Here is a 25,482-nt window from a genome sequence, read left to right on the forward strand (position 1 = left end):
AATACTAAGAAATTATTTTAATGTTAAAACTATAATGTAAATTAATTTATTTTACCTTTTAAAATCTTGGGGTGTTACACCCATAGCCGCCGCCATGTCACCACACCTTCGTTCACCTTGACATATGTCTAGTAATTATTTTAATTGTAATGTTTTGTATCAGATATTTACGAGTCTAAAATATAATAATTTTAGTAAAGTATATTTTTCTTTACTACAGTACTAGATTTTAGACCCGTGTCCAACATTGGATACGGGATTTACGATATTAACAATATTATATCTTCATACATTTAAGTCATAAAAACTTACAATTTTAAAAAAACACGGTTTTAAGTGTTATATTTTGCAAGTTGTAGTACAATAATCATAGGTTCCTCACTGTCATTATTAGCCTAGACATATTGATGGAATTGTTTGTCGTAGTCATTCCACAAGGCACATGCTATATATAATAATTTCTCTATTGTAATATAATTTGAAACAGATGTACTCATAATGTGATATTATTAGGAAAAATAATTAAGAATTAAAAAATAAACATATTTGTGATCCCGAACTTGACATTCAAGTATATTTATTTAATCATGATGCGCGTTCATAACACGCATATGTTTATTTTCAATCACTTGTTCTATGATAATATGATAACAATTAGGATTGTTTTTATATTCTTTGATAACAATTAGGACTCTTCTAATATTTGTTAATAAGTCATTAGGTTTTCAAATAATTTTTTTAGAAAATATTTCATATGTTAATTTTTTTTTATTTTAAAAAATCCTCTATGACTAAAACTAAATATAAATTAAGTATTCAGGGCTAAAAGGTGTAAATTATTGATGGAAAACAAAAAAATGTAAATTATTGAGACTTTTTCTACATATTAATATAATAATATATTTGGATAATGATTATTAGGATTTTTAATTTGTAGCTTATCTAAATGATGACATTATCAAAAGTCAATTTGATGAAATCGAACGATGTGATTGGTTAATTAGTCATTAGTTCAATTGTCTTATAGTATATATACTAGATTTTAGACTCGTGTCCAACACTGGACACGGGGTTTACGATATTATCAATATTAGATCTTTATACATTTAAGTCATAAAAGTTTATAATTTTGAAGTTAAATGGTTTCAAGTGTTATATTTTGCAAGTTATAGTACAATAATCACATGTTAGTCACTGTCATTATTATCTGAGACATATTGATGGAATTGTTTGCCATAGTCATTCCACATGGCACATTCCATAATAATTTCTCATTTATACAATTTTTTTAAACCAGTTGTACTCATAATGTGATATTATCATGAAAGATAATTAATAATTAAAATATAAATATACTTGTGATAATGTACTTGACATTCAAGTATATGTATTTAATCATGAAGCGGACTCATAACACGAATAAGTTTGTTTCCAATCATCCGTCCTATGATAATTAGATAACAATTATGATTGTTTTTCATATTCTTTGATAACAATTAGGACTCTTGATTTGAGTGACAATTGTAACTTAAAAACTAATATATAAAAAAAGAAAATTATATACTTTTTTATTTAGATATAGAATAAATCTTGTATGAAGTTCATATTAATTTGGATTTAGTATTCAAATAACCCTATGTTGTAGTTGAAATTATTTTAATTAATTAAATGATTATAAATTTTAAAAAATCTCTCAAGTTGATGGCTAAAAAATATATAAATTAAGTATTCAGAGCTAAAATTTGTAAATTATTGATGGAAAACAAAAAGTATAAATTAATGAGAATTTTTCTACAAATTATTATAAATACTAATATAATAATATATTTATAATGATTATTAGGATTTTTAATTTATAGTTAATCTAAATGATAACATAAGCGAAAGTCAATTTGATTTAGACCCGTGTCCAGTGTCAATATTAGGTTTTCATATATTTAAGTCGTAAAAGCTTATAATTTTGAAAATATACGGTTTCAAGTGTTATATTTTGCATGTTGTAGTACCATTATCACAGGTTCGTCACTTTCATTATTAGCTAAGACATATTGATGTAATTATTTGTCGTAGTTATTCCACAAGGCACATGCTATAATTATTTCTCTCTCATCGAATTTTTCGAAACACGAATTATGATTGTTTTCATATTCTTTGATAACAATTAGGACTCTTGATTTGAGTAACAATTGTAACTTTAAACATTAATACACAAAGCTAATATATAAAAAAAGGATAAAATTATGAGCCTTCTTTTATTGAGAGATTATGTTTAAATTTTTTAATTAATTATTAATTAAATGATTATAAATTTTAAATAATTCTCTTAAGTTGATGGCTAAAAGTAAATATAAATTAAGTATTCATGGATAAAAAGTGTAAATTATTGATGGAAAACAAAAAATTGTAAATAAATGAGACTTTTTTTACAAATTAATATAAATAATAATATAATAATATATTTGGATAATGATTATTAGAATTTTTAATTTATAGTTTATCTACATGATGACATAAGCAAGAGTCAATTTGATAAAATCGAACGATTTGATTGGTTAATAAGTCATTAGTTCAATTGTCTTATAGTATATATTAAGATTAAGATTAAGATTAAGATTAAAATTAAAATTAAATTTGTACAATTACTACTAAAATCTTAATATATTTACAATAAATTTAATTTATTTTTATATAATTAATTTTATATATATGATAGAACATATTATTGGATATATATTAGCTATTATTTTATTGGATAAATATTAGCTATTATTTTATCGGATATATATAAGCTATTATTATTTATTTATTATATTAAAACTGTTGGGTAAAAAGTGTAAATTTGTGATGGAAAACAAAAAAGTGTAAATTAAAGTCAAAATTGAAAAAAAAAGTCAACTTTAAGAAATCGAAAGCTGTGATTGATCGATAAGTTATTAGAGCAACTGTACTTTAGTATAATAAAAGATTATTTTGTCAAAATGATTGCCCAGATCAACATTTTACGTTTCTAGGTAATTAATTGGATGTTAAACACAAGTACAAGGACCATTTGGGTAAATATGTTATCTTCTACATCTTCTTCTTAGACCAAAGCATTACTAGATACTAACCAGAATAACAAAGATTGCCATTTTTTCTCACCACACCAAGGTTTGTTTCTATTCCCCAACCCCTTCTTCTTTTTCTTCCATTATTATTATATTACGTATATATATATATTTATGTATAGCCCATATTCTGAATTGGTTTTAATAGTTTAAATCAATTTGAAGTGATTTATAAATTATGCCTTCGTTTCTTTTTGTTAAATTGTTGTACTTTTGTCTTAATTGATATATATATATATATATATATATATCCATTTTGCTTCCTTTTTCTAAGTAATTATACATATATATGCATGTAAAAATATGAGTTCTTCTAAAATTCACCTGTATACTGCCAAAGAAGGTTTACAAAAAAAGAAAAATATTATGAATGTTGGTTCTTTCCTCAGTTGACACATTAAAGCTTTTGTTACAATTAGAGGTGGCAAAATGGGCAGATTGGGTGGGTTGGGTAATGGGTAAAATCTAGTTGAGTTGACCCAGAAATACCTTTAGCCTGCTTCATTCTGTTTTATAATGAACAGTCAATAACTGAAAAGTATGTATAACATAAGGTGTTTGAATAGAAGGATTTAGAACATCTTGTGCGATAAAGTACTATTTAGGCGAGATTCAACCCTGATCCATTTGACCCGTTTCACTTAAAGCTAAAAGATTTTGTTTTACTTGTTAGCGGATAATAAATAACCCAATTCAACTCATTAATAAGTAAATGGATCAAAGCTGCCGCCTTTATTTACATTGAAATCGTTACTCTTGCTTGCTTACTAATATCTTGTGTAAGCATTTTCAGATATGTGATATGTTTGTAACTTATTTCTTAACCTTACAGGTACGAAGTATATATAAACTATGGCTAGTCTAAGTATGGCTCCCCAATTAGCCTCATTCTCTAAAACAAGCAAAACCGTGCGTAGAACTTCAGTTCCTACAAATGGTGGGATCAGATGTGTGCAGAGACCATTGGAGGAGATATACAGCATAAAGGTGGAAAAGAACGTGTCTAAGGAACGGTTGGCTGAGCTTGGGGTGTCTAAATGGTCAACTTGGAAGACGGGCAAGTGTAATGTTCCTTGGGATTGGCATGTTGACCAATTGGTTTACATTGAAGAAGGAGAAGTGAGAGTGGTGCCAGAAGGCAGTGAGAGACATATGAGTTTTGTGGCTGGTGATTTGGTGAGATATCCTAAATGGTTTGAAGCTGACCTCTGGTTTAATGGATATTATCAAGAACGCTATAGTTTCCGTGCGTATGGTGATGATTAGGCTTCATGTCATGTACTAGTGGTGGTTTCTGTTGTGAAATGTCCTCATTTTGTTGCAGACCTTGTTGTATTAGGTGTATTGGCTAGTTATGCTATGTTAGTGTCAAATGTCCTGGTTTTGTTGCTCTGTTTTTAGTTATTGTGTTGTTAGTAGAATAATTAAAATGATCTATCGTTTTGTGATTGGTAATGGACCATTTGCTTAGATATCAAGGGAAATGACATGAAGAATGAATAGAGCATCCATTGGTCAGGTGACAAAATGAGCAGAAATGAACCGGTTGAGGAATGCATGTTGACATTTTCTGAATGCTAAGCTAGTTGCAGACTTGCAGTATGCAAGGTTAATGCATTTTGTAACCCAATGGTGCATACTTATTTCATTCTCATTACTAAACCAAGTTTCCTTGGTTAAGGAAATCAAAAGTACAAAAGTGAGTGGTAGTATATACTTATAAAAGGAACCAACAAACTTGTCAACATTGATCATATCAAAATTGAATACAACACTTTCAGCTTGTTTTGGTTAGATACCATCCATATCCTAAAACCAATATCGACTTCTGCTGAAAATTAAGACAAGGCCCATCTTTGAGGCCAAAAACCATAATACATTAATACCAAAATCCAAAATAAAAGATTTAAAAAGCAATAGATTTTCTTCATCATCACACTAATAACATTATGCAAGTAGAAATCCATAGAAACACTTCCTCTTTTGAACTGGTTTTTATACTACAACGTATCAATGGCGGATAATACAACCCACAAGCATAAATTAAAACAAAATAAACAAGACAAAAAAAAAAGAGGGTACATTTCTATCCACAAAAACCCCAACCTCACCCATTTCATTATGTTCTTCAAAATCATCATCTAAACTCCAAATGAGCACGGCCCCATCAAATAACTGAACCGAACTTCATTCGGGTCAAACCCAAAAGTCAAACAGAAGATGCAAATAGCTAGGCTGATGGGGTCAAAACCGAAAAGTATATCAGGTTTAACCAGTATATCAGCTACTTGCAGTTGTGAGTGAAGCAAGCTTTGAGACCAGCTCGGATACATTGCTTTCAGAGACTGCTACATTTTCCAAACGGGTCCAAGTCAATTCACGTGTCTTGTTGTTTTCCTTTTCTTTGAGTTCATCTTCTTGGTATTTGACCAGGCACTCATCAAATAGCAATTGATCGGCATCTGAAAATATTTTCCTTACGTTTAATGTTAGGCTTTGAACAGCTTGATTCCAATGACTTCGTGTGTTTTTCTCCAAAGCAGGGAAGATTATGGGCAGGATCACCTTGCGATTTTGAATGATTAGATTCCTTATGTGATCGTTATTCCACAAGAACAATGCACGTTCAGCTACCTGCAACCCGTCATGGTATAATAATTACTAAAACTGGCAATTATGATCCACTTATTAGATGGATAGATTTGAATTGCATATTATCTCAAACGGACGAAATGCACAGGATCCGATCAAATGGAATAGAGAGTATTAATAAAGTGTATTCAAAAATGCTTTAATCGGATAGTTCAGATCATGATTTATGGATATTGTTTTTGTAAAAAGAACACACATAAATTAAACATTCATATAATAAAAGACAAAGGTGTTTCTGCCTGACTGGTTATTTGATCGACACATATTGCCACCTGTACTAAGCGTATTGATAAAAAAAAAAAAGAACTTTGGATTATATCTGTGTGTGGATATGGAGCTTGATTCCAGTTCCCAATCAGGCTTCCTGATTTGGGCTGTAAAACAGTCTCTGGCTTAACGTTCATGCCTAGATATAAAATAGAAAATCTTGTTGTCTTTGAAACCTTTGAAAGGGAACTTGAATTCTAAAACCCTAATAACAATACCACGCAGGGGGGGAAAACGGGGGGTGGGTTAAATGGGTGAGAACCTCTGATCCCATGTACCATCTTGGTACCCAAAGCGCACACCTCATAAAACTCATGCTCAGTAAGTCACCATCCTCACACATGGATGACAAGATATAGTTTCCCCACTTGCCTTTGGCAAATTTTAAACTATGACCGCTAGCCTTCATCGGTGGGCCCATGTGGTCACATGATGGAGGTACCACTGGGGTCACCCCTTTGGTAACTATATGAAAAGGTAGCTATACACTTGTAAGTCCTATGTGCAAGTACAGACTACAGAGTAATTCTTATCTAGCTGAAACCTTGGCTATCGGTCATAATCTTGACGACAAACTTTCCAAGTTATATTTGGGGAAACCTTGACCAATTTACCTATGACTTCTTAAACGGTAAAACCAACAGAGAGAGTTAAAGAGGAAAAGAACAAGTAAATTGAACAAGTCGAAAGTAGCCTAACCACTTTTTAATGCATAGTATCTACCAAGTTATCAATCTACCTTTTTTTATGAAAAAATCTACCAAGTTAAGAATTGACAATTACTTTGATAATACAGCTTTATAATCTAAATTAACTGATTATTTTTTAAAATGCTTTTTCAAAAAGGGGTAAAACGTGTTTGCTGATCGACTAGACCTGTACAGAACCCATTAAAACCAGCTATCCAACGAAACTATCGGTCCATTTTGCCCCATCTATGGAAAACCAAAAGATCCCTTGACAAGCAAGAAACAGAAAAATCTTTCCGATGAAATGAAAAATATAGAGTGAATTAGACTTGCCTTCATTGATTGGACTTGCCTTCATTGATTGGTCAAGCCACTTGGGATAAAAAGAATTAACAAAATACGATAGATAGGATGCAAACACCTTTTACAGTTATACTCATATGAAGGTAGTCTTTTCCTCTCCCAACGCATGAAAAGAAGCATATATACAAGATAGACGGGCTCCAACAGGTGGGAAGTCGCCATAAAGTCTGATTTTAATGCTTTTACAGCTTCCTAACTCGTATTTTTTCAGAAATCAGATTATTACTAATTTACTATCGCAATAAAAATACTTTATAAACCATATTTAGTCCATATAAAAGAAATCGACAAAAATGCTGGTCAATAAACCTAACAGACCCTGTCTCAACACGTATTAAAAACCACCCATTCCCCGACAAGAACCATAAGAGGAAGTCAAACACCAAAATGCATGTACGTTAACTTAAAGCAAAGGTAGAATACTACAAATAAACAAAATCCATAAATATAGAGAATGTCAGACTTATCAAATTCAATATCCATTATACCTGGAAATGTGAACTGTTAAGACAACGACCAATCTGGCGAAAGAGAGGCACCATGCATTTTTGAAACTCTGCGGCCTGGGTAGATTCCAAAACCTCCTCCAATTCACTAAGATACATGACCTCTTTTGAACTATTGGTTATGGGCCAATACTTCAATAATCCTCTTATCACCGTGTCAGCCAGCTTAAAATCCTTCTCCACAAACTGTGTAATGCAATAAGACAACTGCTGATGATACATTGACAAACATTTGGGCTTGTGAAGGGGAATCAATGCCCGCATAAGAAAAAGCTTATGCTCTTCTTTCAAAGGCAATGCAAAACCATTAATAATGCTACCCAATATCTCAAGCAATTCAGCAATGCCATTATGCTTCTCGGTCTCAAATACAAAAGTATAAAAGATATGATTAATGGCTTTTCTAATAAACGGACGATGCACCATGAACTTTCCATAAATACGATGAAGGATAGTTTTTAAATACTCCCTTTCCCTTTGATCTTCTGAATCAAAAAGATCAAGCAATCTTAAAACAAACGAATGATCAATGTATCGTTTAGCAAGTTTAGCATCAGTTTCTGGTGCAGCCACAAACCGCAAAAGAAATTCATACACAATCTGAAGATGAGGCCAAGACGGTTCCATACTTGGTTCATCATCTTCCGGATCAAAAACTTCTGGCAGTTTGTTATCATGATTACAAGAAGGAAAAGTCCGAAAAAGATTTGTAGATACCATTTTCACCATTTCTTGCATTGTAACCTCATTAAACTTTGAAGGAACTGATGTTATATACTCAACAAGCTCAAGTAAAGTCTGTCGTTTCACATCTTTTTCTTTCAAATTTTTCGACGGGTCATTAAAATCAAACACCACACAACACATACTCAACTTTTTAATAAAAAGACTCTGCTTTTCAGAAGCGGGTACATCACGAAAACTAGGCAACTGTTCATAAGCAATATGATTCAATCCTTGACTAACTTGGGTTGACCCAACTTGACCCGATTTCTTCCCTTGGTTTGACTTAACATTCGGAGTATAACTTCCATTAACAGACTTACTCAAACCTGAATCCGTATTCGCATTCAAACTCGAACTCTTACCCGATGAAGAAACAGTCTTATTTCCACTATTCGAAACCCCCGAATTCGATATATCATTTTTTCCACCATCATTTTGTGAAGTTTTTGAAGATGGTTTTCTTGGAAGCTTATTTAATATTTGCTTTATCATTTCCACTAAACAAAACCCTAAAACCCCAACTTAAATCCCTTTTTTTATCCTAAAGTTTCAATCTTTTTTCCGAAAAATTAAATCTTCCATTATAAAAATTCAATATTTTTTCCTAAAAATTAAATCTTTTATCCTAGAAAAAACAATCTATAATCCTAAACCACACACATTACTAAAAATCTTGAAATTAATATAGGAAAAAAGCTTGTACCTTGGGGGGGCCCACAAGAATGCATTAACTTCAATGCTAACAACTTAAGCTTCTAATAATAGAAAGATTGGAAGTATTATATATTCTTGCTTTTTTTATGGTGAAAAGATTGAAACTTTATCAAGTTTGTAGAGTAAAAATGGGGATTAAGAAAAAAACCCTAAAAGAAGAGGAAGATGGGTTTTTTTTTTTTTTTAATAATTTTTTAAGGATTTGAATATATACTTGTTTTGTTGGATTCAATAATATTCTAGAGAGAGATAGACAGCGAGAGAGAAACTGTGGTTAGTGAGTGGTACAGTGGGAAGAGAGAGAGAGTGTGAAAGATAACGGTGGTTTAACGGAAAATATAACTATATATCCAAGATTTTAGAGCGGAACATTTCAACTAATTCAACTAATACATCCATCGTTTTTAAATCGGAAAATTATATATCTCTCCTAAAAAATTATCAATCCCATCCATGATTTTTCACATGTCACAATTCTATTAATTAGGATAATTTTTAGACTAACAATTTGAAAGAATTGATCATTACTCTTTTAAATCTTACGAAAAGTTAAATTTTTGTAGTGTGGAGGGTTAAAGTTAGAGGGTTATTGATTATTGGATTAAAATTAATGATCAAAATTCATTTATCATTTTTAAATCTTGATAATTGATTAATTAATGATCGAGATAATCTAATGTACCTCTTAAGTTACCCTAATTTTAGGCAGGGGTAGTACTAAAGGGGAGGCAAAGGGATCCAATGCCCCCTCAAAATTTAAATTTTGTCATGTATTTTTTAATTTTTCATAAAATTTTAAAATTTTTTTTATAGGTTTTTAACATTTTGCCCCATTTTAGATTTATTTTTCATAAGTTTTCTAAGTTTGTCCCCTTTAGAATTTTTTTCTAATACCGCCTCTGACCTTAGGGGTGATCAACCCAAATTTTTATGGGGTATCGACAACATATTTACTCTTTATCTCGATATTTGACTATATATGTAACAAACTTTAGATATTATATAGATTAAGACTTTTAAGTTTGTGACAAACTTAAGGGAGTGTTTGGTAAGAGTGAATCAAAGAGAATGAAATTGTAATAGAGAATGAATATAGTGGAAAAAAAATAAGTATTTGGAAAGATAATGAATTCCGTCGTTTGGTACAAGAAAAGAATGAATATGTAAAAAGTACAAAAATTTAAATAACAATTAAATTTAATACATATAATATCATTAAAACAAAAATAAAAAATTTTCATTCCCATTAGATCTTTACATTTTATAGAGAATTGAGGGAATGTAATCGATTCTCACTTCTCGATTCTCTTTCCCTTTCTCCATTGCAACCAAACATGAGCCTTTTTCATCTTTTTCATTCCATTGTACCAAACAGCTCCTAAAAGCCAATGGCATTTGGTTGTAGTGTTTACTGTTCAAGCTAATGAGATATGGCATGATAAATTTCAAATCAATCCTTGTTGTTTGTACTATTTGTTTTGTGGTATCATGCTCAATGAAGAATGTTGACGGGTTTCAACCACCGTTTCGGTTCTAAGGACGACCAACGTTTGTCACTAGTAGGTCTTTATGCGGGTGGATAATTCCTGAAATGTGTAGTTAAGTGAATTTGTGGCACCGTTCATTTGGAATGGATCAGATGATACATACCTTTATTCATTAAGGGCCTTAAGGCACCGTATATGAATTACCTCGCCTCTAAATTGACTCTTAAAAACATAGACATTATAAAAAGAAATTGAATATCAATTCCTTTTGAAAAATATAAAGATGTGGACAGAGGAGTGTTAAAAAAACAGGAAATGATTACTTTTCTAATAAAAATTGTCAAAAAATTTCTTTATATCATAAAGATTTGATATGTGTAATTATCTTTTTTTATCTCATCTTTTGATTTTTCATGTGATATGATATTGTACTTAGGTTGATTTTAAAGCTATTTTATTAAGAAGATTAATCACTTTCTAAACAATAATTAATCTTTCAAAAAAAAAATCTAAAAATCCCCTTACTATACTATAAAAAAAATAATTAAAGATGAGATACATTTAAAAGAAAATGAAAGACACGTTGGTCTCTTTTATTTGGAAGATGAATTTAGTAAAATAGATGTTTATATTGTATCTCTAAGTATCTTTCTTATATAAAAATTATATACACTTAACAGATAGATATATGACACACATATTATATATATATATATATATATATTCTTTTGACATATATCAAAACGATCTAAAAGAATTTTATATCACAACAATAACAATAATAATAATAATCATGTTTGTTGATAATAATAATAATATTGATAAAATATGAGGAGGCAAATTTTTGTAGCATTTGTGTCAATTTCAGTTGAACGTGTTGACTAGGTAAACTGTGTTACACCATAGATACGTTTTGTTTGTTTTGTTTTATTCATTTATTTTTGAAAAGCAAAGATTTATTGATAGGCAGGGCAAGCCAATAACCAAGTAATCAAAGATTTATCATCTTTTATATCTGAGTTTCATCTAAATTCAGATGGGATATCTTGTTTTCTTCTATTATTTTAGCCTTGATTCCAAACTAGAACAAATATGAACGGAGTTACATTCACATACATATAAATAAACTAGTCAACGGACATGAGTTCTATGCGATTTACTCTCTGGATATGTATACAGTACATGGGATCAGAGAGTTCTCATTCATTTACCTTCTTCCTTTTTAATAAATTAGTCTTAACCTAAACTTTTACAGTAAATGTAGGTGAATAAGTAATATCATATTTTCAACTATTTCTATATTTTTAGAGGTATTACTATAGAACTTAAAAGCAAGATCCATTTGTTAATGATCCATCAAAGAAAAGTAGTAAAAATTACTCTACTTAATAAAAAAAAATTATGAATATAAATTTGTTGAGGCATTTTGAACCATAAAAATTAACTATTCATCTACAAAAACATCAGTGTTCAATCCTTACATAAAAAAGATATAAAAGAAAGTGAGCTATGAAAGTTTTATCTCTACCAAAACATAAACCGAAAAATTGTATATACTCGGGTATAATATATGCTTACATTTCATCCTAGTCATGCGATCTTGACATATGACAAATTTAAAAGATGAGACGAGAGAAATGGGTTTAATCGCATGTCATTATTTTAGGGCCGACTCAATAGTATTTATGGATCAGACGGTTGCTTAAAGCTTCTACACGTCAAGGGTCAAGCTTTTTCAGTTTTTGAGTTTAGGAATTTTTAGTTTTAGTTTTATGTTTATGCTTTGTGGCTTAGATTTAAAATGAACAAGAGTTTGAAACTCATGTAGCATAAAATATCTAGAAAGATTTTTAGTTTTAGTTTTTTTAGTTTATTTTTGGTAGTTCCAAACCCATATAAAGAAGAATAATGTTAAAGACTTTGTAAAAAGTCCTAAATTGGTATAACTTTTTGGGTTTTGCTAAACGCAACCCTTAATAGTTAAGGTGCATTAAATAGTTGTCTACTTACCATAAAGTTCAGGGGTGAACTTTTGATATAAAAAAATCCAAATTTTTTATACACGTTAAATACAACCTTTAGGACCGCATTTAACATTTTCCTATCATTCTTACATATCCTTTTTGAATCATACCAAGACCGTTTGAACATTTAACCTACCTGTCCAATCTATTAATTAATTAATTGATTGTTCAAATCACTAATAAAACAATGATATGATATTTACTCGCAAAGGTAAAATATCAAGAAATGTTAGTTACATAGGCGTGTCAACTTTTTCAAAGAAAAGCAAAAATGACCAGACCACTTTACGTGACTTGCATCACAAATTTACCAAACTCACACACAAAAGCAAGTCATGTGCTTTTGTTCATCGAACTTATATACTATTTTCTTGATTTGAATTCATTTGCTAATTGCTATCCTCCAGTCAACTCAAGTCAAACATTAAAATTTACTGTTTTAATTCGAGTTTTTCGTGTAAATATATATATATAGAAAAGTGATGTTTCTTGATAATTTTTCCGGTCTAAATCACCAATATTCTCCAGATGCAGTCAGACCATAAGAAAAAAAAAAGATAAATTTGATCATCCCCGAAAACCACAAGAGCTAAAAAAGAAAACGTGTTTGAATCATAATACTCACCCAAAAAGCCATGCATCAAGTTCACAAGAGCTCGAATCCAGTGTTACTAGTTATTTTGAGCTACCACACTTAACTTCTATTATTTGCTCAGTTGTCTTAATTCAAAAATGGCATTCACAAATGTAAATTCTCGATACGAATTAGAGGATCCATCAAGAGAGCTAACATGCTTGGGCTCCAAGTTCCAACCTTAGGGTGTGGTTGATTAAATCAGAACTCTGACCAACAAATTGAACAGGGCCTGCCACGTAAAATGAAGAGAATAAGAGCAAACATTAGCATTTCAAGCTGACTTTTTATGGCGAGCTTATTACAATGAGAATTCATTAATCATTTTAATGGGTTATAGATGTGGTGATCTGTGAGTTAGTGAATGTACCTGGATTGACGTAGCGATTCTTGATAGACCAGTCTTCACGCATAGAAGCAAACTTCTTGAAAGGAGCACCTGATGTAACAGGAATTCATATTGTGAATTATTTAGTAATCATACTCTAACAGATTAAGATAAGTTAAATTTGAAATATAATTGCCAGCAAAAAAATAAAATAAATGTTAATTACCTTCAAGTTCTACCATTGCTTTCTTAATCACGGGCTTAAACTTGCCTGCACAAAGAATCACAAGTCTACTTTTAGTATATAGGCGTTACAATATAAACCAAAATATGGATCTATTAAATGATTCATTCTATAAAACGACCGAAATTATGTAACTCAATACTTCCAGTTAGTGAATATATTAATGAGAACTAAAAATTTGATCAGTCATATGAGTCTTTGACTCTTTAGCAATAATGAGCAAGCAATTGATTCTATGTTATACATTGAAAGTATCGGATTTCAGAATTTTCCAGTAAGAATGAAAATGTTGCAGTCTCCACTAAACATTATAAGAGTATTGTAATCTTAATGGTTCAAATGGGGTGAAATGACAGTATTAACTAACAAGTAGCAAACATAAGTGATCTACATTCAAATTCCATATCTTATTTCACACTAATATACGGTAGAAGGAAGAATGACAAACGAGAAACAGAGGAGATAAACATATACCGTGTCTCCTTTCCACATCCATTAAAGATGTCAGTGCAGTACCACCAACTGTCCAATCTTCAACCGGAGCTCCCAGATTACCAACCTGAAATTGATAACATGAGCACGCAAAACTTAGTAACATTAAGAAATGATGTGTGATGATAAACTAAAAATAAGGAAAGGATATAAATCATGCAAGGGAAACAAATATTGAAAGCCAACCGAGGAAATCAATCCCGTCTTCCCAGAATGAAGCAGAGCAGCTGCACCATAACCCAAAGCATAGCAGTAGTTTGAGTCAAAATTTGAAGGCAAGCCACATCTACCTTCATAACTGCATAAAGAGACTGAGTTTCAGGAAAAATGGAGCCAGTAAAAAATAGAAGAGAAGAAACCAAACTTACCAAAGAATATTTATTTTTAGGTTCAACATAGATCAAATCAAACTTAATACTAAAGGTGAAACAAGTGGCAGCTTGGGCGGGTTGAATAACGGGTCAAAACAGGTTATCATGGTACATGTGGAAACGGGTCACTTCTGTTGAGATGACCCAAGACACTTTTTGTCCAAACTTTTTATATTCATTAATAGTGTGTTGTATACTCGAAAATGATTACAGATTATAAATCACCACAAACGATTTAGGAGGTTTTATGCATTAATAATACCTTTATGGAGACTTTTAACTGTTTGACTCATTAAAGATATATAAAGCCAGAACGATCCATCATAAGTAAATGGGTTGAACTTTTCATCTTTGCACTTTACCATAACAAAGACTATTACTTACCCAAAAAAGTGTGGCTGCCCTTTGAAATCCTTCTTATATTTACCCTCTTTTTTCCTGCTCTCTAGTTCAGCTTCCACCATTTGAATAAGCATCTTTTCAGTTTCAATCTTTGCGACCTATATGCATTGCAGCCCAATATGGAAACGAAAATGAATGAAACTTGAAAACAAGAGAAGATGCAAAAGACGGTGTCGAGTTCTATTAGTCAGTGATCAAATTATACAACATTTGAGCACCATAACTACCTGCACATTTCCATGTGGATCTCTTTCTAGCAGCAATTGTTCTTGAATTGTTTTTGGTAATATCTCAAAGAGCTCATGAGATTGGCTCCTAAGTTTCTTCTTCCATGCTCCTTCTTTATCAACAACGTCATGGGCTAAAATTTCATTAAGCTCTGAAATAAGTTGTTGTACCTGCAGATCACAATGAAAATTAACACCACTACTTGAGAAATGACAATCACAATTAGATTATTTCCAATTGATGTGCTTTTAGTTTAGATATATAATATATACCTCCGGAATGAAGTCAATCAGGCCTTCTGGTATAAGTATAATACCATAATTGAAACCAGCATCTGCGCGTTTGCAGATTATATTTGTTATGTAATCTGTGACACCCTTCAGTGTCTGCTTTTGGGCAGAAACCTGCAACACCATGAAAACATCATGAAGACAAATTTATTGGTGAAGTTACAGAATTTTTTTAAAATAAAAGATGACAAAGATGTATACCTCTTCTCCAATGATTGTTATGTTTGGATGAGTCTGCAAAGCACATTCCAGCGTTATGTGTGATGCAGCACGTCCCATTAACCTTACGACTGTAGTTAAAGTTGCAGAAGAGAAAATTGTAAGCGTAATGCACAAGTCAGAAGAAATGCAATACTATAAATAAATCCGAGATTAACATATCACCAAGCTGTTATACTTAATACGTATGCAACTTGTATGCTCTTGAAGAGTGCCACTGCTAAGTTATCCATTGTACATAAAGTATTTGACATAAAATGTATGATAATGATATTCAAGTGGAGACCAATTCATAATTAATGCATATAAACACAATCATAATCAGAACAAAGGTGAAATTACTGACTACATTCTCTTCAGGAAATCAACAATGAAAAGACAAAGGAAGAATTGATCATAAATTATCAAATTGAACTACCCTTTCCTTAAATGAAAATGAATTTCATTTAATGTTATATAAATAAAGATAATCACATAGATTTATAGAAGGTGAAGAAAACACATTAATAACTTAAAAAGAAATGATTATCAGCTTCAAAAAACTAGAACTGGTTTAAACATGCATACAGTACACTTACAGTGATAATACTTTCCAGTAGAACGTGCATCGACCATCAAATTACCAATCATTTCCGAATATATCTGTTTGAGGCAGAGAAAAAATTGAACAAAATCCATGCTTAAATTAACATTGCTGCTAGATGACCTTAATACAATTTGGTTCAGTGAAAATTGATCTAGGAGTACCTTGCATGCAGTGTCAAACCCAAAACTTGTTGGAACTTCTTTGCACTTCAAGTCACCATCAATGGTCTTCGGGCATCCAATAACTTTTGTTTTTAAATCGCTAGCCCTTTAAAAAGTTAAAACGTCATAAATTCCTAAACGAAACATATTTGATTGTTTACAAAAAGATGTAACTATTTGAAGCAGAAACAGATCATAACATACATAAAGTTCTCGGCCAGCAGGCAAGCATTTGTATTCGAGTCATCTCCACCAATGACTACAAGGCCATCCAAATCAAGGTTCTTAACTGTTTCTTGAGCTTCTTGAAACTGCAAGAAAAAGAAACCGCATTTAAAAACCGGAGGTTTTAACTCAAAGCATTGAAAATTGGAAGTTTTAAAACCTGCTCAGGTGTTTCAATCTTGTCTCTTCCACTGCATATCATATCAAAGCCACCCTACAATACGCAATTTAATCCCATAACTTGAAGTAAAACCATAACATGAACAATCATAGCTTATGTTTCAATGTACGTACTTTATAACCTTATAACCGAATCACAAATATAATACAGTATTGCAATTATACTAAACTACATTTTATGTGGCTTACAATTGTAATTAAAGAATCACCTGATTTCTGTAAGGATAAACGAAGTCGCTGGTCAACTGGACATATTTACACTTCATAACTCCAGCTGGGCCTCCTCTAAACCCATACATTGTGCTGCCCTGGGTCCTATTCTGCAAATAGTCTGCATAGAAGCAAATCAGACCTCATCCACACATATAAATTAATACTTCCTTTGTCCCATTTTAAATGTCCAAGTTTGACTTTGTTAGTCTTAATCTGTAAACTTTGACCGTAAATAACTTTGTATGTGTTATATAAACACTTGATATAAAATATATGAATGACTTAGGTTTTAAATGTATTTTTCATTGATATAACATTTATTAAGTATTATATAACCCAAAACAAAATATTTTCGGTCAAAGTTGGAAGAAAAAGACTTTACAAGTCAAAATTAGACATTTAAACTGGGACGGGGGGGTAAAATTATTCAATTAAATTACTTAATTCTCACCAAAAATTCCACAAATCACATTGTGTCCACCAGGAGCCTGTCCTCCAGATAGAACAACACCAATCTTGAGACTCTGCTCTGGCATTGAGCCTCCAGCCTTCAAGGAAACAGACGGCTGCCCAAACAGCTTTGGAAAGAGCTTAGCAATTTCATCTACATTTGTACAATCCAAAAATAGTTCAATTATACCGAATGAAGTAAAACAACTATATCAAGTAAAACAACTATATCATATCTTATGTACTAAACAGAACTAGAAATAACATACAACAAATATACTAAATCATCATTTTACGCAACAATAATAACACTATCTATACTATATTATAAAGCAAAAAGTCACTGTCTAAATTTAAGTTTCAACATTTATTTCTCTAAAATGCTCCTTATATATTATATATTTACCTAAAATAACTATATTAGACTCTCTTTCTTCAAATCTCAATCAATCATTTTTTTTCCTCTCTCCTCCATAAATCATTTATTCCCCCAATCCATTCAAAATCTTTTATCTCAAAAACCGTATAACAATAAATCATAAAACTATATGGGTGTTATTAAAATTTCATGCTCTTTCATTAGAGATGTCATTCGATATACTTTCGACGAATTTTTAAATCTAAGGGCGGAGCCCGTACAACTAAGGCATTTGACTATCACACTCTATGACCTATCACCTTTTATGACCTATCACACTCTATGACCTATCACCCCACCATCTCACCGCCGCAACGCGCGGGTACTTACTCTAGTCGTATGTAAATGTACAAAACGTTGTTTGCTTACATTCATGAATGTCCGATAAGTTGTTCATACTTTAATTTATTTTTTCACTTAACCCTAAACGCATGTCGCCGCAGTCGTCTTCGTATATATTTGTGTATATGTTCGCTATGTTAACAGATCTATATGCGAGCATATGTATCTACTAGACTATATATATATATAAATATATGTAGCGGCTAAGTATTAAAGTAAAACAAACAAAATAAGATTCTGACCATTGGATCATGATAAAATTGATGCACGAAGATTCACATAACACAAGTATATACCACAATGATTTTTGTATGTAAATTATACAAATCCATATATAATAGTAATGTGTAAGTAATTAAACGAATAATTAAAAACACGAGATCAGTGTGAACAAGACCTGGATTGCCTGCGGCGGAGCTTTTAGGTCCATCAACGACCTCGAACGAAGCTTTGAAAACAGACGGAAGAGGAAGAGCGACGTTAAGACGGCTAGTTTGAACTTCACTATAAACTGAAGCGCAACGGCCGGGTTTCGCATCACTATCGGACGACATTATGAGAGATCGCGGTGCCGTGAATAATAAGGTTGATTGTGTACGGACAACGGACGGAGGAATTAATATATGATGAGAATGAATATGAGAATGATGTGAGGGTGCGTACGTATATTATAGGATTAAATTTATTATTGTGAGAGATGAAAATATTGTGCATGAAAATGGAAAGTTTGTTTAAAAGAAGGGTAAGATTGTAATAATCATAATTAATGTCCGTCCGATTGGGAGGGTTGAATGATCAGTGACAGATGGTTTGTTTGCATAGGACTATTTCTTATATTTTGAAGATATTACAGCCGAAAAAATTATATGTGATTTAATTATGGAAATCATTTGATATATGGCTAAATAATATGGTTAAAGATATACAAGATATTTTATCTGTGTTTTTTATTACATATAACTAACTAGCACGTTATCCACGTAATGCGGCGGTCGTCATGGCGACGACAATGTGGTGGTGAGGGCGATTGTTGGTGGTAGATGAGGCGTCGAGTAGTGTAGATAATTGATGTAAAAATAATTGATTTAAAAAGTTAATGGAGATATTTTAAAATATAAATGATTGATAGTATAATTTTATCATTAATGTTAAGGGGGTAGTGTATATGAAAATATTGTAAGGCATTTGCCAACCCTAGCCTCATTCTTTTCTCTTACTCACTGTTATATCAGCTTTTTTTCTCTCATAAATCATCTTTTCCTCACTCACTACCAACCTTACCTCTTTCTCATCTTTTCATAAACTTTTATTTATTTCTATTTTATATTTACCCAAAAATAAATTAAATTATTATTTTTAAACAAAAAATATTATATAAATTTCAAGCACTATATAAATTTAAACCATACATATATATAACTGTATGGGTTTAAAAAGTTAAGTTAAAACTATAATCATTATTTCTGTACACCAATAAAAATTTGAAAGCTAAACTTGAATATATATATATATATATATATATATATATATATCGATCGAGGGTAACACTCCGGTGAGAACACTCTTAAAATAAGAACGGTGAAAACACTTAAAAACATCATTTTGATGCATTAAAAGTCCATAAAACTAACATCGTGCATAACTAATTATCATTATTTAAGTGTTTAACAACACATTAATTCGTCAAAATAAAAAAAATCACGTTTTTTTGTTTTGTGCATCCATCTTGGATGCATATTCATCAAAATGATGCATCCAACAAAAAACGTGATTTTTCGATTTTGACGAATCAATGTGTTGTTAAACACTTAAATAATGATAATTAGTTATGCACTATGTTACTTTTATGGACTTTTAATGCATCAAAATGTAGTTTTTAAGTGTTCTCACCGTGTTCTTATTTTAAGACTGTTCTTATCTGATTGTCTTCTCTTGATCGATATATATATATATATATAATCATTTTAAAAAGTTTTTTTTTTGTTTGGAAGTGAAAAGCAGACCCACACAAGTTCCTTTTCTCTCATCTTCACTCGGCAAACCATCAATGGGAGGGGAAGAAAAAGTTGTCGATGAGATTGTTGACAACCATGGAATTGTGGAAGAGGGGAAGGAAGAGGAGAAGAAAGAGGGCTTCATAGGCTTAAAGGGTGTTTAATGAAAATATTTCATATTTTTTAAAACTTTCAAAAATAAGGTGTTATTCTTTTTGTAATATAGTAGTAGATAACTAACACGGTACACGTGTAATGCGGTGGTGATCGTGGCGGCGATGATGTGATGATGGGGGCGACCGTTGGTGGTAAAGGTTGTGTCGAGTGGTGTAGATAATTGATGTAAAAGTAATTGGCGTAAAGAGTTAATAGAGATATTTTAAAAAATTGAACACTAATAGTATAATATAATCATTAAGGATATCTTAGGCATTTTCTCATGTAACTTTTAACATGGGAGCTATTTTTTTTATACGATAGTACATAAGTATAAATAGATATATTAAACTTTTGTTTTAGCTAATATTATTTTGTTTTTAATTAATTAATATTTCATTCAAATTTTGATAAACTTGAAATTTTAGCTTTATAATTTAGATTAGAATCAACTTTATCTAAAGTTAGATATTTTTAGCCAATGAATAAATTTTAGAAAAAAAAAAGAAGCTGAAAGGTAAAAATAAAACTGAAATTTATTTTAAAAGTCAAAAGATATATAAATAAAAAAATAGAGAAAATAATGTTGTAAAAACTAAAAGTAACCAAGTAAAATCCAATATCGTTTTTTTTATTAATGAGCATAGTGCCCGCGCGTTGCGGCGGCTAAAAAATGATGACAATATAAAAGGGAGATGCTGGAGAAGGAGGACAGCGGCGAAGGGTGATAGAAGGTAGATGAGAGTGTGTAATGATTAGAGAGAATGTGGAAAGGAGGGTATATAAGAGTTTTATGTTTAAGTAGGGGTATTTTTGGAAGAAAAAAAGTGCTGAATTTTAAGAGATCCAATACTTTTATAAAAGGTATAGATATAAATATAGATTATAAATATAGGAGTTAAATACAAGAATGGTCCCCATGGTTTGTCACTTTTTGCAACGATAGTCTCTCTCTTTATTTTTTATCAACCGTGTTCCTTGAAAATACGTTTCAGTTGCAATGGCGGTCCCTCACTAACAGAATCGTTAATTAGTGTCGTTAAGTTTTCCATGTGAGTAGCACATGAGGGGTATTAATGTCCTTCCACCTACATAAACATAGGGTTGTTCAAAAGTATTTGTATCCAAACACGTTATTTAAAAATCTAATCCGATATTATTTGAAATGTCAGATATTCAATTTTCGGTTCTGATTTGGATTTAGATTTAGGTAAAGGTTTTTGAAAATTTTGGATATTCGAATATCCAAAAGTCGGATATTCGACTTTGGATATGTGTTTTAGATATTATGCCTATCATATCTTGAAAGTTTTAGATATTTTGGATATCTAAAACCTTTGGATATGTGTTCGGATATTCAAATCCACTATCCAAAATTTTGAATATCCGTAATTCGGATAGCCGAATTTTAGGAAAAAAAATAAGTATCCAAGAAAAAAAATATCTCAAGTATCGGAATTTTAGAAAAAAATAAATATCATAGATATTTTCGTATTATTAGATATTGAGACTAACGTTTTAGATACTTTCGGATATTGAAACTAGGATTTTTTGATATCTTTTAATATTTTCGAATTTTAAAAAAATGATATTGAAATCTAACCAAAACAAAATTCTAGATATTTTTATATATCCAAAATATCTGAAACTTTTTAAAAATCACTATCCAAATTTAAATCCAAAATTTATTGTATCTAATTATTCATAGAAAATATGATCGAATTTTCTAATCATGGTTCAGTTTCGGATACTTTTGAACACACCTATGTTTATGTAGCAGGAAGGACATTAATACCTCTCATGTGCTACTCACATAGGAAACTTAACGACACTAACTAATGGTTCCGTTAGTGAGGGACCACCATTGCAACTGAAACATATCTTCAGAAACCACGGTTGCTAAAAAATCAAGAGAGGGACTGCCGTTGCAAAAAGTGACTAACCACTGAGGATATTCTTGCATTTAACTCTAAATATAGATATAGATTATGGGTGTAAATATATACCATATTTGAAGGTAGGGCTGTCAATGGGTTCGGGTTGGCAGGTTCGGGTTGGCGGGTTGAAAAACTCCGACCCTAACCCAACCCACTAAAAGTTTCAGGTCAGAAATTTCAACCCTGACCCACAACCCGCCAACCCATGACCCAACCCATGTGACCCGAGAAGCAAATATATATATATATATAAAATGGAATAAATCAACCAATATAAAGCTTTATCATTGATAGTGTAAGCGGAAAACGAAGGGTACAAAAAAGATAGAAATACGAGGGTATTGTTAATACTTGGCACAAAGTTATCAAACTTATCGCCTCATCCTACATCACTTATATAAGGGGTATAGATATAGATATAAATTTTGAATCCTCCTTTTATTTCATATTTGAAGTTACTTTAGGTTTGAAATATAAAAAATGAGAATAGGACGTATGAATTTGTGTAATGTGGAGTATGAACTATTATATATAGTTCAATTATTTTAAAGATATTGGGTTGGCGGGTCGACCTGACAACCCAACAACCCAACCCGGACCCAACAAAAAAAAAATCAGGTTGGTGGGTCGAAAATACTCAACCCTAGCCTGTTTTTTTTCGGGTTGGGTCAAAATTGACAGCCCTATTTGAAGGTGTATTGGGGGAGGTTGATGAGACATAGACACTGTAAGGGAAGAGGATTCCCAGAGGATTCCCTCAAGTTTCTCCAACTAAGTTGGGAGGATCTTGACTCTTGGATGAAAATCAAAGGCTAAGATTCAATGATACTTATTTAATCTTAACCCTTGATTTTCAATCAACGGTCAAGATCCTCCCAACTTAACTAGTCAAGTTGGGAAAACTTGAGAGAATCTCATTCCATTATACTATTATCCCTATTTAAGGTAGAGGTTGTTTGCAGTTTGACCAAAAATAGAATAGGACCTCTGTCGAATATAAAGATCGAACTTTAATCTATGTCTTCGGAGTCAAAAAACTCAACTCGGTTGGATTACGGTTGGATTAAAAGATGTTGTAAAAGCTGAAAACTGAAAAAAACTAAACAATCACATAGATATAATTAACCTTAAGAAGAAAAATTCACACAGATAATTTAGAATGAAAATGAAAGCTTAAGAACAAGATATAAATAAAAACAATCAATCACATCAACACAAACGCCTTAAGTGTTTGTCATCCGAATCTTTGAAGAAAGTCTAGAACTTTGTTTGCAGCATGTCCACCACACTTTTATCCACCTGGAATGCCTTGGCTAGAATATCCGCTGGAATAGGAGAGTTTGACCCAAAAACAGCATTGGCAATTGTTATGGCACCTGGATTTTGACTGCTCAATGCAGCAATTGCCACCGCATATCCGTTACCCAAATTGCGTTGGAAATGAACAAGTCCTACTGGGAACACGAAAACATCACCCTTTTTTAGCACCTTGGTGATGAAACGGTTATCAGGGTTAGATGTCACAAATCCAACTTCTAGGATCCCTTCAAGAACGGTTATGATCTCAGTGGCTCTTGGGTGAGTGTGAGGAGGATTGAGTCCCCATGGTGCGTAGTCAATCCGAACCATTGAGATTCCCAAAGTATTTAGCCCAGGTAATTGAGTTGCAAAGACTGGAGTGACCCTTGATCCCACAGCGTTTGACGTGTTACCCATGAGGTGTAGCCCGCTGAAGAAGAAATCCTCTGCTTGAACTTGCATCGGGTTCTTGCAAGCAACTCCATTTAGTTTCACTGCATATTCAAAAATATATATATCATTCATTACGTCTAACTAAAAAACCTCAATATATATGTAACAATCAGTAATATTGGTGTTAGGTGATACCTGAGTTAGTGGAATCAGCTACACAAAAATCTTGGAGAGGTGAAGGTTCATACGCTAAGGCAATGCAACCCAGACTAAGGGCTAAAACGCTCCACAGAATAAGTTTGTTCGGCATCTTCTTTAGTTTTCTTTGTCAGAACACAAATGAAAATTGAGATATGTTTGATGGTGAAACAAGCTGATATATATAGAGCTAGTGTACATGCATGATTGTTTTATGTTACTTAAAATATATATTGTGATCTCATTGGATTGCCGTCTAATGCATTAGAAACGATATTACACGTTACACAACCATGAGATTTGTATGCCCAACATTATATTATATGACTGTTGGAGATGATTTTGAATAAGGTATTGGCCAGCCGGCTTAAATTACCTGTTATTCTAATATAGTGGCAAGAATTAGTCAATTGCAATTCTGATATGTCCTGTCTTCCCAAATCTTCCAAATGAGAAATGACATAACAAACACTATAACAAATATTTTTATGTTCCGAGCACCATTTTATCTTATTGCATTTTGCTGGGTCAATAACATGTTCAAATCGATCTCCACAACAAGAAATAGCCAATGATCTGATAAATAAACAATAAAAAGCAAACGTAACACAAGGTTTACTTGGTTCGGCTCGTTGAGCTTAATCCACTACCACAAATCACTATATATAAGCAGGTTTACAAGAGTGGACTTTTACTCAACACTCGTGTAGTACCCTTACAAAACTCGTGCTGAAAAGCTAACCACATTAAACTCTCGCCGGATTCAGGTCAGGTACCTTATTCCATATAGACGTACTATACAGAGCTCGAGTGTCATATGATCTTGGGTTTAAACTTAGCGATGATAAATCTTTAAGCAACCTTAGATTAGAAAACTACATCTCCACCATATACATGGGCTGAAGCTAAAGGGTCATGTCACAAGATCTTACAGCAGAGTCCAAAACCGCCGTCCCAATTTAAATGTCCTAGCTATTTTGACTTTCAAAGTCATCCTTTAACAAGTTTGACCGTAAATATCTTTATTTGTATTAAATGACTCTTGATGAATAGTATAACAAGGAAAAGTACATTTAAAACTCAATTTATTCATATATGTTAGAATATGATCACGTAAAATGAACGTATGTCCGGAAAGTATTTAAGCCTATGGGGTCACACCTCAACATGAATGTAATTATAATTAA

The 25,482-nt window shown here is 31.7% G+C and overlaps 4 protein-coding genes across 4 annotated transcripts; 1 reads left to right on the plus strand and 3 right to left on the minus strand.

The window, feature by feature from the left end:
* Window positions 1-3,048: 3,048 nt before the first annotated feature.
* LOC122599214 lies at window positions 3,049-4,480 on the plus strand. The gene is made up of 2 exons (XM_043771679.1): window positions 3,049-3,150; window positions 3,940-4,480. The coding sequence occupies exon 2, from the start codon at window positions 3,960-3,962 to the stop codon at window positions 4,371-4,373; it is 414 nt and encodes a 137-aa protein (XP_043627614.1). The 5' UTR covers window positions 3,049-3,150; window positions 3,940-3,959; the 3' UTR covers window positions 4,374-4,480.
* Window positions 4,481-5,012: 532 nt separating this feature from the next.
* LOC122599213 (serine/threonine protein phosphatase 2A 59 kDa regulatory subunit B' gamma isoform-like) lies at window positions 5,013-9,308 on the minus strand. The gene is made up of 2 exons (XM_043771678.1): window positions 7,567-9,308; window positions 5,013-5,741 (listed from the first exon to the last, which is right to left on the minus strand). Exons 1-2 carry the CDS (start codon window positions 8,800-8,802, stop codon window positions 5,388-5,390), a joined length of 1,590 nt encoding a protein of 529 aa, XP_043627613.1. The 5' UTR covers window positions 8,803-9,308; the 3' UTR covers window positions 5,013-5,387.
* A 3,817-nt stretch (window positions 9,309-13,125) lies between these two features.
* LOC122601511 (pyrophosphate--fructose 6-phosphate 1-phosphotransferase subunit beta-like) lies at window positions 13,126-18,872 on the minus strand. Its single transcript, XM_043774265.1, has 16 exons — window positions 18,716-18,872; window positions 17,560-17,712; window positions 17,105-17,226; window positions 16,876-16,929; window positions 16,695-16,801; window positions 16,491-16,596; window positions 16,322-16,385; window positions 15,726-15,814; window positions 15,507-15,638; window positions 15,234-15,404; window positions 14,989-15,104; window positions 14,420-14,531; window positions 14,216-14,300; window positions 13,724-13,768; window positions 13,540-13,608; window positions 13,126-13,401 (listed from the first exon to the last, which is right to left on the minus strand). The coding sequence occupies exons 1-16, from the start codon at window positions 18,870-18,872 to the stop codon at window positions 13,322-13,324; spliced, it is 1,662 nt and encodes a 553-aa protein (XP_043630200.1). The 3' UTR covers window positions 13,126-13,321.
* Window positions 18,873-23,495: 4,623 nt separating this feature from the next.
* LOC122600607 (putative germin-like protein 2-1) lies at window positions 23,496-24,535 on the minus strand. Its single transcript, XM_043773353.1, has 2 exons — window positions 24,293-24,535; window positions 23,496-24,198 (listed from the first exon to the last, which is right to left on the minus strand). The coding sequence occupies exons 1-2, from the start codon at window positions 24,405-24,407 to the stop codon at window positions 23,663-23,665; spliced, it is 651 nt and encodes a 216-aa protein (XP_043629288.1). The 5' UTR covers window positions 24,408-24,535; the 3' UTR covers window positions 23,496-23,662.
* Window positions 24,536-25,482: the final 947 nt, after the last annotated feature.

Source organism: Erigeron canadensis, chromosome 5 (genome assembly GCF_010389155.1).
Source record: "Erigeron canadensis isolate Cc75 chromosome 5, C_canadensis_v1, whole genome shotgun sequence".
Lineage (NCBI taxonomy): Eukaryota > Viridiplantae > Streptophyta > Magnoliopsida > Asterales > Asteraceae > Erigeron > Erigeron canadensis.

Coding starts and splice junctions, on each gene's coding strand:
- LOC122599214 (XM_043771679.1), top strand. CDS start 3,960: ATGGCTAGTCTAAGTATGGCTCCCCAATTAGCCTCATTCTCTAAAACA.
- LOC122599213 (XM_043771678.1), bottom strand. CDS start 8,802: ATGATAAAGCAAATATTAAATAAGCTTCCAAGAAAACCATCTTCAAAA. Junction 5,742..7,566: donor TTAACAGTTCACATTTCCAG/GTATAATGGATA, acceptor GACGGGTTGCAG/GTAGCTGAACGTGCATTGTT.
- LOC122601511 (XM_043774265.1), bottom strand. CDS start 18,872: ATGTCGTCCGATAGTGATGCGAAACCCGGCCGTTGCGCTTCAGTTTAT. Junction 16,597..16,694: donor CTGCTGGCCGAGAACTTTAT/GTATGTTATGAT, acceptor AACTTTTTAAAG/GGCTAGCGATTTAAAAACAA. Junction 14,301..14,419: donor AGACGGGATTGATTTCCTCG/GTTGGCTTTCAA, acceptor TATCAATTTCAG/GTTGGTAATCTGGGAGCTCC.
- LOC122600607 (XM_043773353.1), bottom strand. CDS start 24,407: ATGCCGAACAAACTTATTCTGTGGAGCGTTTTAGCCCTTAGTCTGGGT. Junction 24,199..24,292: donor AGCTGATTCCACTAACTCAG/GTATCACCTAAC, acceptor TTGAATATGCAG/TGAAACTAAATGGAGTTGCT.